This window comes from Sarcophilus harrisii, chromosome 4 (genome assembly GCF_902635505.1).
Source record: "Sarcophilus harrisii chromosome 4, mSarHar1.11, whole genome shotgun sequence".
NCBI classification, from domain to species: domain Eukaryota; kingdom Metazoa; phylum Chordata; class Mammalia; order Dasyuromorphia; family Dasyuridae; genus Sarcophilus; species Sarcophilus harrisii.
In genome coordinates this window covers 414,067,589-414,088,298 of record NC_045429.1, presented here as the reverse complement: position 1 = coordinate 414,088,298, position 20,710 = coordinate 414,067,589, and the positions used below count along the sequence as shown (strand labels likewise).

Sequence of the window (20,710 nt, the reverse complement as noted above, 5' to 3'; positions counted from 1 at the left end):
CATCTGTCTCTATCCTCTCCCTCCCTCTCTCTGTCTCTCTGTTTTTCTCTCTGCCTCTGTCTTTCCCTCCCTCCCTCCCTCCCTTGCTCCCTTCAATCTTCTTCTCTCTCCCAATCCTCTCCCCACTGTAGACAACACCCTTCCCCAAAGGAGAGATTAACCCCCCTCCCCAGTCCTTTTGAGGCATTCCCATGAGTGGAGGAGATCACATTGGTATTTTGGGATCTTCATAATAAATTTAAGAACTCAATTTATTGTTCCATATTTTCCTGTTGAAAGGAGACCAACACAGTCCTTGATTGCATTTCCTCTCCTGGCTTTTATCAGCTGGCACGGGTTCCTGTCTAGTTTCAAATTGGTTTGCTTGTTTGCATCTTGTTCTCTCCACGTCCTTTACACGTTTGTTCCTATCAGCGTGTCTTAGAGGAGGAACTGCCTGTGTAATTCCCTTGCTCCGTGATTCAGCCTAATATCGTGCTAGGCAAGGCTTTGTGACAGTGGAGGTGAGAACAAGCGATGTCCCAGAAACCTCTAGTCCCCAGCCACCTGCTAGGGTCCAGTGAGGCAACAGGACCCAAGTACCCAGGAGATCAGCCCCCTCTGATCCATCAGGAATCGTCTCCCTCCTTTCCTGCTTCATGCTCAGTCTTTATTCACTGGCACCCTAAAGCTCTTGGTGGTGAGACTCTTGTGTCTCTGTACCACTTGTTATTGTTGTCATTGTTCCTCGTGTCTAACTCTTTGTGACCCCATTTTGGGTTTTCCTGGCAAAAGTACTAGACTGGTTTGCCATTTCCTTCTCGAGCTTATTTTATAGATGAGGAAACTGAGGCAGACAGGGTGAAGTGACCAGTTCAGAGTCACATAGCTAGGAAGTCTTTGAGGCTGGATTTGAATTCAGGAACATGATTCCAAGCCCAGTGATTTATCCACTTTTTATCACTGTTGTTAGTCTATACACAAGGCTTCAAGCTACCCTGGTACTTCTATTCTCTTGGCCTAAGCCCAGTATCATCTTTCTTTCTGTCTCCTAAGTCAGAGAATGGGTTTTTCCAGCCAGATTTTCACCTACCTCTCTCTCTCTCTCTCTCTCTCTCTCTCTCTCTCTCTCTCTCTCTCTCTCTCTCTCTCTCTCTTCTCTCTCTCTTTTCTCTATATCTCTTTCTGTCTCTATCTCTCTCCTTCCTTCTCTCTTTGTCTCTGTCTCTCTCCTTCCTTCTCTCTGTGTCTCTGTCTCCATCTCTGTCTCTCTGTCTCTGTTTCTCTGTCTCTCTCTTTCTCTCTCTCTCTTTCCTCTCTCTCTCTCTTTTCCTCTCTCTCTCTCTCTCTCTCTCTCTCTCTCTCTCTCTCTCTCTCTCTCTCTCCCTCCCTTTCTCTGTCTTTCTCTTTCTTTCCCCTCACATCCCAGCCCTCCTTCTCCCATCTCTAGGCCTTCTTGTTCTCGGGATGCTGCCATCTCTGAAATGTTCCCCTTCCTCATCTCCATCTCTCAGAAATTCAAGCTCCCTTCAAGGCTCAGCTCAAGTACCCCCTTAGCTCTTTTCAGATTGCTCCAACTGCTAATGTCTTCCCCTAAAATACCTTATATCCATACTACATATGCAAATTTTATACGTGGTGACCCAAAAGTCAGCACAGCTTTAAACTTTAATACTTTGAAACTTTTGTCTTTTTTTTAAATTTAAGTTTTAATACCTTAAAACTGAACTAAAATTTTTGGTACACTGTATCTACCTCTACATGTATGTTTTGCTTCTGTGGGTAGGCTTTAAGGTCATTAGGGCAGGGACCTTTGTCTTTTTATCTTCAGTGCTTTAACATAATGCCTGGAGTTTAATAAATGTTTATTGATTGATTGAATTTTGGAATTTTGGAATTGATTGAATATTTAGGGAGAAATTTTGATACATATTTCAATAGTTCCATGGTTTCTTAAATGAGTGGTCCCTCTACCATAAAGATCACAGCCCCTCCTTATCTTCTCATTTTTTGAGATTTTGGTCCCTTTTTTAAAAGAACCTTGAGTTATGAATTCTCTCTTTCCCTTCCTCCTCTCACCCTTCCCTGAGATGATAAGCAATTTGATATAGTTTATACATGTGTAACCATGCAAACATATTTCCAGAGTGAAGATTCCAATTCATGCTCTGCCCCCGCACTCTAATTTTGACCAAATCACTTAACTCTAGACCTCAGTTTCTTCATCTATAAAATAAATAGGGAGATTTTAAAATTAATTAAAATTAAAATGTATTCAATTTAATTAAAAATTAAAAAGCAAACATTTATGTCCTACTTACTGTGTGACCAATAAATACAGTGATAGGCAGCTGGGGCAATTTAAAATTAGGATAAAAGTGGGCCTCGATCTTTATAGAGTTTATAATTTAATCAAGGGGATAAGACACAACTATACAATTTCACATGGTTAGAAGGATGCACAACAAAGTGCTCTTTGAATTCTAGTATGTCCTGATTATAACATTCTCTAGAGGAACTAGAAATTTTCATTTCTTTTAGAGGTAAATAAGCTAAATGGAGAATATTGGACTGGTGAAGATCTCAGCGACTGATCCCTGCTTTCACTTTCTAGGTTTCCGAGGCTCATGCAAGGGAAGGTAATGCAAGCTTTCGGCCACAATGCATCAGGATAATACAGGGATTTCCAATTCCCAGAGTGCTCACACAGGGGAGGAGAACTTGACTCTGTTGAATTCACTCTGGGCATTTGCTGTGAAGGGATGTTCTTATTTAAAATGTCTGCTCCTGGCCTCTACCTTCCAGAAATCCTAGTCCCCAGGCCACAGATCGTCCCTACTGTCTGAGCCAAATTGTTCTTCTGGTCTACACCATCAGACAGATGTTCTAGGCCACCCGACTGAGTTCTGGGCCAGAGGGTTTTGTCTATTCCAGATGCTCTCAGTCAGCATCAGTAGATGAGTCACCTGCTCAGTGCCCATCGCCGGAGCCGGTTCTGATGCCTTGTGATAGGAACTGCCCGTGCTGGGGGCAATAGACTCGGACACCCTGCCCAGTCCCTTACTCCCAGGAGCCTCCTCCTAGTTCAGGCCAAGAAAGACAGCTGTAGAGAGGGAGAAAACATAGCCCAGCTCCCTCATTTTACAGATGAGGAAACTGAGGATTAAAGAGAAGTGACTTGTCCAAGATAAATAGCAGTCAGGATCTGAACCCAAAACACCCAAATCCAAATCTAGTGTTATTTCTATGGAGCAACACTATTCCGAGAGCCCAGATCTACCCATTAAACAGGTTTCCCAGGAAGCAGCCAAGTTGTGGCAGAAACAAGACAGACCTGGTTTCTACTCCCACTTCCAATGCTTACCAGGCTCATGACCCTAAACATGTCATTTATGAGGTTCTTTGAGGTCTCAGTTTTCTCATCTTGGAAAAGGGAAGAATAATGCATGTCATGGGGCATCTAGATGGCACAGTAGGTAGAGTGCTCATCCTCAGGAGTTCAAATCCATTCCCAGACACTCACTACCTGGGCTCTGGGTAGTAACTACTATCACTAAGATTCATTAGAGGAACTTTCACCTGCCCTCTCTTAAGAATCAGAAGGCTGGAACAGAGAGTCCTCCATCTGTGGTTCTTCATCTGTGAGATGACTTTGGGCAAATCCATAAAATGGGGATAATAAGACTTGTGGCACTTCTCTTTCTGGCCTGTTCTGAGGGTCAAAAGAAATGATGGATATGAAAGTGTCTAATGACTCTTTGACTAATTGGTGTTCATTATGGCCCGGACCCAGATCAGCAACAGGCTGAATGGTGAATGATAAAGACCTGCCAACTGAAGAAATCACGATAACACTAGTAATAGTCGACAAGAGTCAGACTTTACATTTAGGATCTCAATTGAGCCTCTTAATGATGTTTTTTTCTATTTTACCTTAGTAGGAAAGGAGCTGCCATATTCTGAATCCTTAGCACTAATAATCATAGGTGCTACTTGGAGACGCGGTGGATAGAGAACCAGCCCTAGAGTGAGGAAGATCTGAGTTCAAAAACAGCATCAAACACTTGATACCTCTCTCTCTCTCTCTCTCTCTCTCTCTCTCTCTCTCTCTCTCTCTCTCTCTCTCTCTCTCTCTCTCTCTCTCTCTCTCTCTCTCTGTCTCTCTCTTTCACACACACACACACATACACAAACACACACATACTAGATAATCCCAGAGGACAAAGTACCAGCATCAAGGAAGGGGGAGAGAAAGCAGAGAGTGGGGGAGAGATCTTCCTCTGAAAGGAAGGAAAACCTCTATGTGCCAGGAACTGTGCTAAGTAATTTATAAACAAACTATCTCATTTGATCCTCACAAGAATCCTGGGAAATAGGTGCTGTGATTATCCCCATTTTATGTATGATGAAACTGAGGCAGTCAGACATTAAGGCACTTGCCCAGAGTCATACAGCTAGTAAAGATCTGAGCATAAATTTGAACTCAGATATTTCTGATTCTAGATTCAGCTCTCTGTCTCTCCTTGATGTCAAAGCTTCTTAAATTGTAAAGAATTCTTAAATTCTTAAATTGGGGCAGCTAGGTGACGCAGTGAATAGAGCACCAGCCCTGAAGTCAGGAGGACCTAAGTTCAAATCTTGCCTCAAACACTTAATACTTCCTGGCTGTGTGATCCTGGCCAAGTCACTTAAACCCAATTACCTCAGCAAAAAAAAAAAAAAAAAGCAAAAAATTTTGTGGGTCATGGCCCTTATGGGGTCTCATAACTGAATGTAGGGGTCATGAAATTATGATTTATTATCAGTCAAGGTTTGATTTGAATTACTATTTTATACATCTATATATGTAGCATTGCACACACAAAAAATTTCTTGGGTAAAAAGGTTAGAAATGGAAAAAGTTTAAGAAGCCCTGCTCTCTACCACCAAGTAATTTTGGTTGAGGGAGGGGAAGACTTTGGAGCTTGGGAAATCAGGAAAGATCTCACGGAGAAAGGAGCCTTTGAACTGAGCTTTGAAAGAAACTAGGGATTGTAAGAGATGAACAGCAATATTGTTCAAAGAGTAACTGTGAATAACTAAGCTATTTTGAGTTATATGAACTTTCAAATCAACTACAAAGGACTTATGAAAGAAAACTTCCAGAAAAAGAACTGATGTATGGAAGCATGAATTGTATGGTTCCATCTCTATATCTGCATCAAATGTTGGCCTTCTCTAATGTGTAATTGGGAAAGAAACAATTTGGAACTCAACATGTAACCAAATAAATAAAATTTAAAATGAAATAAGGAGAGATTTCAGGCATGGGGGACAGACAGCCTATGCTAAGATGCAGAGCTGTGGTAGATGGAGGATCAAGGGTGAGAAATAGCCAGAAGGTCAGTCTGGATGGGCTGAAGAATTGGTGAATGAGAGTAATGTGAAATAAAACTGGACTAGAAGGTCAGAGCCAAGTTGTAATGGGGAGTTATTGAACTTTCTTGACTAAGAGAGTGACCTCCTCTGCCCTGTGCTTCAGGAAAATCATTTTAACACCTATGTAGGGAAACGCTGGGGTGGAGAAGGGGATCCTACTTGTCCAGAGCTAAGCAGAAATTTGAGGAGAAACCTTTGCCTTGCCCAGCCCTGCCTGTCTCTCCCCCTCTCCCCCCACAGATAATAACAATAATGAGCTAACATTTGTAGCATCTACTATGTACTAGGCACTGAAGCATTACCTGGGTGGAGTGTCCCTCTGTCTCATTCAGATCACTGGGAGCTTTCTTTCCCCCTAAGAAGCATCAAGACAGGATGAGAGAGAATGGCTCAGACTTATCTCTCTGGTACCTGGAGGAGGAAAGGAAGGCAGCAATTAATCGTACAAGGGCTGCCATTTGTGCCGCTTGGGCTGAGATAAAAAGTTTAATTATCCCTAAGCCCTAATACAAATTAATTAGCCTCCCATATTACTAGGGTAAGCGGCCTGTCCCTGCCTCGGCTTAGGCAGCACTTTGGATTACCGAAGATACCAGAATGGATTCCCAGGCGGAGGAGAGCCTGGGGGCCATCCCTTGTTGCAAATTGGAGGCTTGGACCTCAGACTTGGTGTCCTGACTGGGCATCAGTCTCTGCTGGCTCTGCTTTGTGAGGGGTCCATGTCCTGATCCCCAAGAGCCCCTTTTACTCTCCTTCACTTTCAAACATCATTATCAGAAAAGACTCATTTTCTTGGGGAAGGACTCAAGGCTGCATGCTAAGATTCTTCCAGGAGGTCTATCTTTCTCCATGGAATTCTCCACTTTTCATTATTTTTCCTGATCTTTCTTCTTTTTCCTTTTTCCTTTTCTGTTCCTTTTATCTGGCTGGGCAAGGATAGAACTGAAAATTGGACCTACATCAGGGTATGATCTGGATAAATGCCTCAGTGACCCCACTCCTATCCAACCATTTTGAAGAGAAACCATTGGGGGCTGGGTTGGCCAATGATGGTGAGAGATAAGAGGATTGTATTATATTTATATACCAAGCCAAGCATGATATAATGAGGAAAGAAATGGATCTGGAGTAAGAGAACCTCACAGAACTGGAGAATGGGAAGGGACTCCAGTCATGTGGTCCAATCGTTACTTGAACAGTTCTGGCAATGTACCCTCCAGGTCTTGTTTGAATACAGTCTTCGCTACTGTGCAGGAATTTTGCCACCTGTCATCCACATCCAGGAAAATACAGTCTCTTCTAGTTCTTCTACTTTCCTCCACATTTAAAGTCCTACCCCAAGAACTCCTCTTTGCTTTAACCTTTCCATAGGTTTCCTCCCCAGACTTTCTTTCCTAAAACACTTGCTCCTGTTGCTGCCGTTTCAGGGTTTTCAACATCTCTTCCTAGGAAGGCTGATCATAGGGTCAGTGATCCATACACAAAGGCACCTCTGACTGCCCAGGGTACACTGCAGGACTGCTATTTTGAGCTTAGGTTGTTCTCAGGGGTGAATTAACCCATGCTTAAGAGAAGAAGCTGGGTTAAGAGGTGGGACTACAGAGTTCAGATCCTGGAGATTTAATACCAAGTCTGTGCAGAGAATTGTGGGTGTGTGGCCACCATACCACAGGCTAAATGGGAAAGGGAGCCAAATTAAGTGTACTAAGGAATTAGGGAAGGGGTGGTGGGGTGATGAGGAGAAATAGAATCTACAGAGAAGGGAATAATTCAATAATGTTTTCTTTCAATTTTTTAAAATTACCAAACATCTTCACCACCATTAAGGGGAAAAAAAACTTGCAAGAAATATACATAGAAAAATAAAATAGATTTCCACATTGGTCAGGTTCAAAAATGTGTTTTATTCTACATCTTGAGTCTATTATCTCTCTGGTGATCCAGAAATAGAGAGTATTCTTGATTCTGATTAATCACAGTGCTGATCAGAATTCTTAAATCTTTCAAGATTTTCTTCCTTTTCTTTTTCTTTTAACAATGTTGCTATTATACAAATTGTTCTCCAGATTCTTCTCAATTCATTCTGAATCAGTTCATACAAATCTTCTGAGAATTTCCTAGAAAAAACAAATTATGATATGTGAATGTCAGGGATACTTCCTCACTGCAACGTTGAGAAGCGATTCAAGAAGATAGAATTTAATCTTGACCCCTTCCCAGAGGCAACTGGGTAACAGTGGAAGGTATATCTCTGGAGTCTGAGAATCTGGATTCAAATCCTGGCTGTGCCATTCTGGCCCTGGGACTTTGCACAAATCACATGACTTTTCTAAACTTCAGTTTATTCATCTGTAAAGTAAGAAGCCTGGATTAGACAATTCCTGAATCCCAGGATTCCAGAATTTTAGGGATGGGAGAAGGCAGACTGTATACCCTAAATTAGGTATTACTGTCCACCAAAGGTAGAAAGGATTCCTCTTTTAATACAGGTGTATTTGATCTGGGGTCTGTGGATTAATTTCAGGGGGTCTACAAACTTAAAAGAGAAAATATTCTTTATTTTCACTAATTTCTAATTGCAGTTTAGTATTTCCTTCAATAATTTTAAAACATTCTTCTGGCATGGGTTAGATGTCAAAAGGACCCATAACACCAAAAAGGTGAAAAACTTATATCATAACATGTAATTTGGCTTAGCACAAAATAAATAAAATCCTCACATGTCACAAAGAAGAGTATTTTCTGCCATTAAAAATATTAACAAGGTCCCCTTCACTTCTTCATCTCCATTTCTTGGCAGACATAGGGGGATTTACAGGTACGGAAGGCTACATGCATTGTCGAGTTAGTTTGTTGAATTGTTTTTTCTTTCTTTTTAAATTCTTTATTACAAGGGATTGCCTTCTGAAAGGCAGTGTGGGAAAAGATAGAAGAAGGCACTTCAGCTGCATTTTACACATTGCGATTCATTTGCTTGAGATTAAAAGTTTTAAAAATAACTTTAGTCATAATGATGTTGAATATTAAATTTACAATAAATTCTTTTAAAAGTGAAAAAGAAAGGCAGCATGGGGAGGATATATTGGGAAATATAAGTGATACAAAAACAGTATCCTAAAAGTGTATTTTTCTTTTTTCTTTTCCTTTAATTTTAATAGTATATTATTTTTCCAGTTACATATAAAGATGGTTTTTAACATTCATTTTTATAAGATTTTGAATTCCAATTTTTTTCTCTTCCCTTACTTACCTCCTCCCTGCCCATGCTAGCAATCTGATATATGTACATTCATTTTTAACATATTTCCATATGAGTCATATTAGGGAAGAAAAATCAGAACAAAGGAGAAAACCATGAGAAAGAAACAAACAAAAGGAAAAAAGATAAAAATAGTATGCTTCAATCTGCATTCAGTCTCCACCGTTCTTTCTTTGGACACAGATGGCATTTTCCATCCAAAGTTTATTGGAACTGCCTTGGATCACTGAATTGTTGAGAAGAGCTAAATCTAACATGATTAATCATCACATAATCTAACTGGTGTTTAAGACGTTTTCCTAGTTCTGCTCACTTTACTTAGCATCAGTTCATGTAAGTCTTTCCAGGCTTTTCTGAAATCAGCCTGTTCATCATTTCTTTTAGAATAATAGTATTCCATAACATTCATATACTGCAACTTATTCAGCCATTCCCCAATTAATGGACATCCACTAATTTTCCAATTCTTTGTCACCACAAAAAAAGAGCTTCTACAAACATTTTTGTGCATCTGGGTCCTTTTCCTTCATTTATAACCTATTTGGGTTACAGACTCAGTAGAGAAACTGCTTGATCAAAGGGTATGCACAGTTTGATAGACCTTTAGGCACAGTTCCAAATTGCTCTCCAGAATGGCTGAATCAGTTCACAACTCTACCAACAATGCATTACTGTCGCAGTTTTTCCATATCCCCTCCAACATTTATCATTTTCTTTTCCTGTCATCTTAGGAGTAAGGTAGTATCTCAAAGTTGTTATAATATGCCTTTCTCTAATTATAGTGATTTAGAGCATTTTTTCATATGGTTTTAAAATTTTTTTAAAAAAATATGCTTCTTGTTTCCTTGTAGACAGCTGCCTTTTCTTAATTCCTGCCCTGGTTGGAAGGAACTTTCAGAACTAATAGAGGTCAACAAGACTTGGCCTTTTCGCTCAAGCTTAAAATTTAATAGAAGTAGTTGGAAAGTGCACAAGTGATTATAAGACAAGTTAAAACAGGAAAGTCCAGAGGGTAATGAAAGATGTGAGGAGGCTATATATGAAGGCTTTATGGATGAGGGCAAACTTCAGCAGGACCTTGAAGGAAGTAAAATATTTCAATAGGTAGAGGTTTGAGGGACAATCAACCTTTTTATCTTCCCTTATATGACTTTCTTCAGCTGTCAGCTCAAATCCCATATATCCAAGAGGCCTGTTCCTATGATCTCTCCCTCTCTAATTCATTGCTAATTCTTTCCCTTCTCAGATTACCTTTCATCAACTCCATATATCTTGTATCTCCCTACTTATTCAAATATTGTCTTCCCCATTAGATTAGAAGCTCTTTGAAGACAGGAACAAATTTTGCCCCTCCTTATATCCTCAAATGCTTAGCAATGGCTGACATACAGTGAATATTTGCTATAAATATTTCTTGACTTAATTTTATAACTTAAGAGTTATTAAAATGTTTATTGAGTTAATTTTATAATTTATAAGTTATATAAATGTTTCTTGACTTAGTTGGAATACAAATACATGGAAGTATAAGAGATCAAGACTAGATTAGGAAACATTTTGGCTGAAAGCTGCATTAAGTGAAGGGGAGTCATGTGAAATAAGGATAGAAAGGGAATCATATCAAGGAGGACCTTTACTGACAGGCTGAATGATTTGTATTTTATATTGTAAGCAATGGGAAGCAAAAGTTTTAGTACTAGAGACTGATATTAAGAAGGTACTAAAATTAAAACTCACTTTACAGGTGAGTTAAAAGAAGCCTAGAGTGACCAAATGGCTTGGACTTGAACCTAGATCTCCTGATTATAAATTCAGTGTGATATAAAGGATGGAGGAGAGAGAGGAGAGGTAGGAAGACTAGCTGGAGATTACGACTGTGGTCCACATGAGACATAACCAAGACCTGAACTAGAGGGGTATCAGTAAGAACAGTCAAGGAGAGACAGATGGTGAACTGCCCCAGGAGGTCGCAGGATCCTCTTTACTGAAGGTTTGCAAGGAGAAGTTGGATGACCCATTCTGTGTAATGGGTTCTCATTCAGGTACCAGATGGGCACTACTGCCCCTTCCAACTCTCAGATTCTGTTATTCTTTGATATTATGAGCTTGGAATAGAAGAGACTTAACAATTCTTTGGTCATGGAAGAGGGGAAAATCCCAGATAATGCTGAGTAGGAGAAAGTCATTACCATCAATGGAATAGTCAAATTGGAAGGAAAGATGAGTTACTGTGTAACCTTGGATAAGACCCTTAACTTTCCTACAGCCTTAGTTTCCTCATCTGCAGAATAAGCGGTTTTGACTAGATGTCTGTCAAGGTCTCTTCCAATCCAATGATATTCTTATGAGTGCAGCATTGAAGCACAGTGAACTTGAGGTACTAGAGCATGATCAAGGTGAAGATATCTCTCTACCAGACATTCTGGACAAGTGGTCATTCAGTTTTCAATGGCAGGGAGATGCTGCTGCTGCTACTGCTATTACTACTACTACTACTATGTTATTTCTACTTCTATTATTATTATTGCTATTCCTCTTATTACTACTACTGTTACTATTACTATTGTTACTACTATTATTACTATTGTAGTTGCTGCTACTATTATTACTACTACTGTAGTTGCTGCTACTACTATTGCTACTACTATTACTACTACTGTAGCTGCTGCTACTACTATTGCTACTACTATAGTATTGCTACTACTATTACTGTTACTGCTGTTGCTATTACTACTGCTGCTATTACTACTGCTGCTGTGGCTACCACTACACTACTGCTACTATTTTTACTGCTATTCATTTTGCTACTACTACTGTTACTACTGCCACTATTACTACTATAACTGCTGCTGCTGCTACTACTACTACTACTACTACTATATTATTTCTACTTCTATTACTATTATTACTATTCCTCTTACTACTACTACTGTTACTACTACTATTATTACTATTGTAGTTGCTGCTACTACTATTACTACTACTGTAGTTGCTGCTACTACTATTACTACTACTGTAGCTGCTGCTACTACTATATTATTGCTACTACTATTACTATTACTACTACTGTTTTTACTACTACTCCTATTGCTACTATTACTGGTACTGCTATTACTATTACTGCTATTGCTATTACTACTGCTGCTGCTGCTACCACTACACTATTGCTACTATTTTTACTGCTATTCATTTTGCTACTACTACTGTTACTACTACCACTATTACTACAGCTGCTGCTGCTACTACTATGGCTGCTACTACTTCTTTATTGCTACTACTATTATATTTACTGCTACTATTAACTTCTCCCATTACTACTCCTATTACTACTTGTAGTATTACTATTCTAATAATAATAATAATTGTGTTGTTGTAGTTGTTCAGTCATTTTACTCATATCTGATTCTCTTGACCCATTTGGGTTTTCTTGGTAAAGATACTGAAGTGGCTTGCCATTTCCTTCTTCAGCTCATTTTACAGATAAAAAAACTGAGGCAAACAGGGTTAAGTGACTTGTTTAGGATCACAAAGCTAGTAAGTGACTCCAGATCAGGTACTCTGTGCATTATGGTGCCATCTAGCTGCCATCATCATCATCATCATCATCATCATCATAATGTCAACTAATAATATTTGATACATACATTCTTTATGATTTGCAAAGCATATACATTTAATCATTTGTTTGTTAAAGCTGTGTGAGATAAGTACTAGTATTATTATCATCTTTCTGTTTAAGATGAAACTGAGGCTCAAAGAGACTAGATTACTTTTCCAGGATCACACAGGTAGAAAGCATCAGAATTTGAATCCAGTTTTCTCCTGATTCTAAAGTCATTGCTTTTACAATACTATTTTATACTGCCTTTACAACACCCTCATTGAGTAAGCTATGTATTTCCAGACATGGAGAAAGGTCTTCCTTATGGGGAAAGCAAAGTCAGCCTCCCTCAAACTTCCCCACATTGGTTCTGTGGCTTCCTTCTAGAAGAATACAAAGATAAGTCCAAAGTGGGTGGCTAGGTAGCAGAATGGATGGAGTGCTGGACTTGGGCACAGGATGGCCCAAGTTTGAATCCAGCTTCAGACACTTAGGTTTGTGAGCTGGGCTTGTTACTTAATCGGTCTCTGTTTTATCATCAGTAAAATGGAAGTAATAACAGCATCCAACCTGCAAAGCTTATTGTCTAGATCAAGTCAGATAACAAATATAAAAAGTACTTTTTATGAGGTGACTATAAATTTATATAAAAGTAGAGAGAGCCTAAACCTCTGATCTAGTATTGTCAGACTAGCCCTTGATTCTGTAGTGGTTGAGCTGTGCGTTTGGGAAATAGGGATGATGATAATAATAGCTAGTATCATCCTAAGTGCTTTACAAGTCTTATCTCATTTGATCTTCCCAGCAATCCAACAAGTTAAGAGTTATTATTATCTCCATTTTACAGTTGGGGAAACTGAGGTAGACAGTGCTTAAGTGACTTGCTCAGGATCATACAGATACGAAGAGCTTGAGGTGGGATTTGAACTCAGGTCTTCCTGATACCAGAGCCAATGATCTCACCACTGTGTCACCTAACAGTGGTGCTCTGGGTCTGATATTTAGCATAGTTTTTCCTGTATTTATGAGTTTATGTTTTTCTGGAGTTTGTGTGTTCCTGGTTAAAACCTTCTACTTTGGCTGTGTCTATGATACTTGAGACCTTATCCCAGCTTGCACCAGTTACCTGGGCATTGATGACTGATCATAGTATTTCTCAAGAACTATCCTTCTATTTCAAAACCTTTTCTTTCTCTACAATGTGTATCAGAGTAGGAGATCGGAGCCATCGTCTGGTGGGATAAGCAGATGCTTGTAAGCTTTAGCCGTGTCTTCTTGCATGTCATCCCATCTCTTTGGACTTCAACATCTTCATCTACTAAACAAAGTGGGGGTTGTACCAGGTGATCTCTAAGGAGATGACCCATTCCATGACTCTAAGTAAAACTGGGCTTCTGGAAAACAACAGATTTAGTTCCAAATCCCTTTCACCCAGTTCCAAAGGACTCTTCATTCTTTGGTTGTAGTTGGTTGTATAGAACATGGCTCAACAAACACGACTTTCGTTCGGGTTGTTCAGGATATTTTTATTAAACAGCAGTGTTCGCCTTGGTGATGTTTGTGGTCACAGGATTTAACCCGGTGTTTGTTTTCAGAGATAGTGCCCAGCAGAAATCTCACTTTTCCAGTAGACTTTAAGTACTTCAAGGATCGGGATGATTTTTCATCTTGACTGTAGTCACAGTTTGCACAGTACTTTATTCCTTATAGGGAATGATCAGTTCACTCTCCCAGCCCACAAAGGACACCACATCTCCCCATACATCCTCCCTCTTGCCAGACCTGATGCCAAGGGGCATCCTGGCACAGCTCCAGAATCTAAGTTTAAAAAAAAAACAACAGCAGCCAAAAAATTAACCAAACCCAGCAGCAGCAAATACAATTACTATCAAAAGCCTGCCCTGACTTCCCTTGGATAGGGAGGCAGGGAAGGGGGAAGAAGGTGATTCCCAAATTAGGTTTGTTGACTCTGTTTTGTCTTGTGGGGCTCAGAGTTGAAGGTACAAAGTTGAATAACTGTCAGGATCAAATGCGATGATTTATCGCCAGTCAGAGGAAGCTCAGAACAACAACACAAAATTCAGCAAAACCTCTGTTTGCCAAGTGCTTGGTGTATGGGAGGCACTGAGCTAGGCACTTGAGATGCAAAGGCATTGATGACACAGGCCTTGCCATCATGGAGCCTAACAGTTTCACAGGAGTGGGGGGTGGTAAAGGAAAAGGGATGTAGAGGGAGGAGGAAATAGAAAAATATTCTTACCTATACATGGATAAGTAAAAAGGAAGTATCAAGTATCCAAATAAAGTGTCATGAAAATTGGAGGAGACAGATCATTTCCATCTGAAGGGGAGGAAGTCAGAGAAGGTTTCCTGGAAGAGATGGCACATGATTCAGGCTTTGAAAGCAGGGGGACTTTAACCCTTTGTACCTATAGCACAGCCCCCCACACCTGATATTTATATTTAGATTTGGAAGGGACTTCCGAGTCCATCTAATCTAATTTCCTCATTTTACAGATAGCTTATCCAAGGTCATACAATAAGTAACAGAGTCCAGATTTGAATCTGGGCCAAATCCAGTGCCCTCTCTATGGTGTCATTTTGCATTCCTCTAACTACTGTCTAGCTGGTGCAACGTTAGAACACTGCACATGGAGCATTAAATTTGAGTTGCTATGTGGCCTCAGACATTTACCTAGGCAAGGCATGTCACCATGTTTGCCTCAGTTTCCTTATCTAAAATGAGCTTGAGAAGGAAATAGCAAACCATTACAGTGTCTTTGCCAAGAAAAACCCAAATGGGGTCACAAAGAACTGGACAACAACAATAAATTTTCACCTCTGAGAATCTTTGCTTTGTCCTCATGTCTGCATGTCTTACCCATCACTCCAGTCCAGCTCCAGTCCCCTCGCCAAACCCTGGAATCCCCAGGATCCCCAGATTTTCTTGAATCAACAAGCAGTTATTAAGCATCTGTTTTGTGCCAGGTGCTGAGGATGAAGGAAAGATGTATAACTTCTACATATGTGTGTATATATTAAAATACAGAACAAATATAAAATAAATGTGAGGTTGGGAGAAGGGAAGCCACAAGGATTTCATAAGGTAGAGATGAGGAAGGGATGCATTCCAGGCTCAGAGGATGGACAGCTTATGCAAAAGGAGCTGTCCATTAGGTTGCTTTCTTGGGACCAGGTTTTCACCCTTCTTTGTATCCCTAAACTTACCATAGAGCCCAACACATGGTATGTGCTTAATAGTTGACTGGCTACTAAATATAAGGAATAATGAAACCAGTTTGATTAGACTGTAGTGTGGGAAGTAATGTCTAATGAGGCTGGAAAAAGGGATAGGAGCTAGATTGTTGAAAGACTTTAAGAACCAAACTGAAGAGTTTAGATTTTTTTGTCAAAGAAGTAATAGGGAGCCACTGAAGTTTATTGAATAGTAGAGTGATATGGTCAGAGATGGACTTAAAGAAAATCACTTTGTCGGCTGTATGAAGAATGGATTGGAGAGAGAAGAGAAAAGGCAGAAAGATCACTTAGGGAGCCATTGCCAGAATCCAGGGGAGACATTAAAAGGACCTGAACTATGGTGGTAGCAGTGGAATAGAGAAAAGGATTGAATTGTGAGAGATGTGGAAGAGGAAACTGCAGGTTTTGGCCACTGTAGGATGTAGGGGAGAGAGAGTAAAGAGACAAGGATAATGCTGAGGTTGCTAACCTGGGAGCCTGGAAGGACGGTGTCTCAGGACGAGCAGCTTTAAGCCTTCATAGAAGAAATAAGCTATATGATTTTAAAGAGATAATTTCATGATTAATGGTTGTCTCAATCTCTTCTGTTTCTAGGCACCCAGTGGATGGGGGGGCTGGGAAGAAAGTGTTTCTGTCCTTGGAGAAAGGCGGCTTCAGAACTCTTGGCTTAACAAAGGCCTTTAAATTATCTCCTAAAGAGAAGGCTAAATAACACTTAACAGCTGGGACAGAGTTTTATTTATTAGAAAGGAGATAGTAATGAGAGCAGAGACAGGAGATTAAGGCCCCCAATGCAATTGCTGAAGTGTGAATTTCTAACTAATCTAAACATCAGGAAGGGGGTTGCCAAGCTGCACATAGAAAGTGGGACCCAGAATCTTTTTTCCTGTTCTATAGGAGAATGACTCAGTGGGGAATAAGGAGAGGGTATAAGGGAAGATATCATCTTCTACCTCATGCATCTCTAAGACCCAAGGTCATCCCCTGGATGTTTTGTCCAGAAATTCACTTCTTTCTGATCCCTGCAAAGCACATTAAATGGAGCTTCCTGGGCAGAGCCCTTGGACATATACCTCAATCCATTCTGCAACAATAAATTTTCACCTCTAAGAATCTTTGCTTTGTCCTCCTGTCTGCGTGTCTTAACCATCACTCCAGTCCATCTCTAGTCCCCTCTTCAAACCCTGGAATCCCCAGGATCCCCAGATTTTCTCAAATCAAATCTTGGCAAAGACAAATAGAAGTAGGAAAATGATCACCAGGAAAGCTCAGAAAGACCTAAGGGCAGATCAACTCCAGTCAAAAATAACTGCTAGTATTTATATCACACTTGAAGGTTTTTAAAGTATTTTTACACGTATTACTTCTTTTGATCCTCACAACAATCCTGGGAGGTAGGCACTTTTATTATCTACATCTTACAGATGAGCAAATTAAGGCTGAGAAAGATTGAGTGACTTGTCCGTGGTGTTGCAGCTAAAGTTGGAGGAAAGATTTGACCTCAGGTCTTTTTACTTCAAGCCACAATGTACCAGTATGGTTGAGGATTCCTAAAGGATATGGGGGAATGTACCTACTTCACAGGATCTTATAGTACTGATGAGAAAAAGCAGAAACATATGAGAGGTTTACTAACAGAACAACATTTTTCATGAGGCAGAAAGGAAGCATGATGAATAGAAAGATGCTCATCTGGGGTCTAATGCCAGCTCTGCCAGGAACTGACTATGTGCTTTTAGGCAAATTACTTCTCCTCTCTGGATCTGATTCCTAAAGGATGAATTATACCCCAACACTCTCTAAGATTCCTTCTAGTATAGATGTGCTGGAAGGCAGCTTAGTGGATAGAGTTCCCAGCTTAAGGACAAGAAGACTTGAATTCAGCTCCTACTTCAGATTCTAGATAAGTCCCTTAATCTTAGTTTAGCTCATCTGTAAAATGGGGATAACAGTAGTACCAACTCAAAAAATTGTTGTGAAGTTCAAAAGCATTTGGGAACCCTAAAATACTCTGGAAACAGTAGCCATTATTATCTTTTTTATTATTATTTCACAACTGGTGAATACTAAAATTACTCAGAGAAAGGAAGAGATATGGAGAAAAGCCTCTTGGGATTGCAAATATCAGGAGACAAGAGGCTGAGAGCACAATCCATCTCTTATCCTGCTACAGCAGTACAAGTTGCAAGAGAGGCAGATTTTGACTTGTTATAAGAAGTGAAATGTGCTGCCAAGAAAGCATTGATGGATGTCCAGAACTAAGGGAGGGGTAGTCCCAGTGTATTCTGCCCTAGCCTAGCCAGACCTTTGGACATATCATATGCATTTCTGAGCTTCACATTTTAAGATAAGACATTGGTGATCTGGAGAGTGAATGAGGGAGGACAATGAGGATGATGAAGATTCTTCAATTTATGCTGAGTAAATTGAACGAACTAGGAACATTGTGAGACTCTGTGAAAGGAACTAGGATGGGGACTAAATGCTTTTTGATTGGATTTGTTGGTTAATTGATTGCTGTAAGAGATTGTGGGTTTCTCCTCATTGGAGGTCAGACAAGATTCCTGACTGGGTCCAGATTGGACTCATCACCTCTAAGGTCCTTTCAATTTTTAACATTGTATGATACTATCATCCATGACCATGAGTCCATGAGGAAGGCGTATGAATTAAATCCATGGTAGCCCAGATCCTTTATTTTGACCATTGCTTCCTCCCTTCCTATTAGAAGAATCAACATTGGGAAAATAGTTAGAGGAAGATGTCTGCAAAATATTAACCTTGACTATTCTTCAAGCCCTTAATGGGAGGAAAGGGAAACAGCAAGATGGAGGGGGCAAAGAGACCACACTGACTTAATTCCACTTTCTCATCTCCAGATATGGAGACATGGTGCCCAAGACCATCGCAGGGAAGATCTTCGGTTCCATCTGCTCTCTGAGTGGCGTCTTGGTCATCGCCTTGCCCGTTCCTGTCATTGTCTCCAACTTCAGTCGGATTTACCACCAGAATCAGAGAGCTGACAAGCGACGAGCACAGAAGGTGAGTCCTCACCCACTCTAAGGGAGGCTTCCTTGCCCAAATTACTCAAGGTAAGCCAGATATTCTCAGAGATTAGAAGACCCAAGCTCAGATTCTGACCTCTTACACTTACTAACTCTGGGCCTTGGTGGATAAATCATTTAAATATCACTGACCTTTAGTGTCTTCATCTATGAATAAGAGCAGCATGGCAGAATAGATAATAAGACCAGCTTTGGAATAGGAAGACCAGGATTAGAGGCTGACCTCTACCTCATACTGACCGTGTATGTGACCATGGGTGGTTGTATGATTATTGTGTGATATTCAGCCTCTTACTTAGTACTTGAATTCTTTCTGTTGCATTCCCAATAGGGGATCACTGAACTTTTTCAGGTGGCAATGCTAATCCGATCCTGAATAGCCTCACCTCAGTGGCCAGTCATTATTTATTTTGCACCCAAACTCTTCTCTCTTTGGATTCTACCCATTCCTACTAGTTCTGCCCTCTGGAATTACATGGAATAAATGGGGTAAAAGGGGAACAAGATGATATAAAGATTACCTAAGGCATGCTTCCTAGGCTCAAGAAGCTTTGGGTCTCATAGATGGAAGTGATAGATGTAGCAGAAGTAAGGAGCTTTGGAGACAGAGTGAGGTCAAGAATATGAACTTCTCTTCCCAGGTCCAGATTCTTCATCATCTCTTGTACATAAGCTCCCATATAAGAGATGGGTCTGACCCTAACTCTTCAGAAGGAACCCAAATAGCAGACACAAGCTAGAATAGCATGGAGAAAAAAATATACCAGAAAAAAATCTACCAGTTGTCTTAATGTTTGAATATCACCCATTTGGGGACGGGAGTCTCTTTTTTTACAATGAGGGAAGGGAGAATGAGAAACAATGAAGGTTGAGACTGTATCAGAAAAAGGTATTGTTTAAAGACTGATCAGGTAGAAACTAAATGATTTTTTTGTCCAAGATATTTTAGAGAGAAATGGTTCTTTGGAGAATTAATCATTTATTAAATTATAATCAATTATTTAAGTTAAACATTTATTAAGCAGCTATTCTGTGTCAGGCACTGTGCTAAGCACTGGGGATACAAGAAAAAGCCAAAAAAAGGTCCTACCCTCAAGGAGTTTACATTCTGATTGGGAAAAGCAACACCTAAAAAGGAGCTGGAAGGAGTGCCCAAGTGATGGCATAATTTCAAAGAGCATAAAAGCAAAAGCACAGTCAGGAGGGGAATAAAGGATGGTCTGTCATGAATGAAATGTGGTCAATCTGAGCTATCAGCTCCAAAATGGAGACCCAGAAAGGAACTCGCCAATGGGAGAAAGGGATCACTATGGCAGAGCCATATTGCAGGGTGAGAAAGTCCCAGGCACTAAAGGAAATGCCAGGATGAGAAGGCAGCTGGGTCACAACAGCAAAGTCTACAGTCAGAAGCATAACCAAGTGGGGACTAAAGCAGGGTCAACAGAAGTCAGTCATCCCCCAAATGGAGACCCTGCAACAAACTCACCACTGGGAGAAAGGGAGTGGGTTGGCAAAGGAATGTTTCAGAATAAGAAGATCCAACACTATGTGATCTCTTAAGGTCTCTTGGTTCTCTAACTCTGTGCTTCTGACTGCAAAAACCAGTGTTGACCTAATGACATTAGGATCAACACATTCTAATTTCCTAAAAACTACCACTCCAAGAGGCTGGGCTGGGCTGTGACCCAGGTCCTCTGACACAGAAACCAGATTCCTTCCTATTGGACTATCCGCTAATATTAGGATTAGTATTATTGTGGTTCAGCCATTTAGTCATTTCTTGGTAGAGTTACTACAATGGTTTGCTATTTCCTTCTCCAGCTCATTTTACAGATGAGGAAATGGGAGCAAATATAGTTAAGTGACTTGCCCAGGATCATATAGCTAATATGAATCTAAAGACAGATTTGAACTCAGAAAGATGAATCTTCCTGACTCTCAGCCTGGTACCCTATTCACTGTATCACCCAACTGCCCTAGTGTTAGTTTAATATCCTGTGTAATTTGGTAAACATGACCTCTGAACTATATCTAAGTTATTTTCAAAGTTGTAGAGGAAGCGCCTTCTAGCATTCCACCAGACTCTTGCTTTATAGGTTGGCATTTATCCATTCATCAGAATCTTAGGAT

General features: G+C 40.2%; 1 protein-coding gene across 4 annotated transcripts in view; it reads left to right on the top strand.

Annotated features, from left to right (window-relative positions):
* Positions 1 to 20,710, top strand: part of KCND3 (potassium voltage-gated channel subfamily D member 3) — a 318,540-nt gene that overhangs the window by 272,436 nt on the left and 25,394 nt on the right. For all 4 annotated transcript variants that reach the window (XM_031967300.1, XM_023503458.2, XM_031967298.1 and 1 more), the window contains exon 3: positions 18,395 to 18,557. In XM_031967300.1, the coding sequence (XP_031823160.1) occupies positions 18,395 to 18,557 (163 nt within the window). The remainder of the gene's footprint in view (positions 1 to 18,394; positions 18,558 to 20,710) is intronic.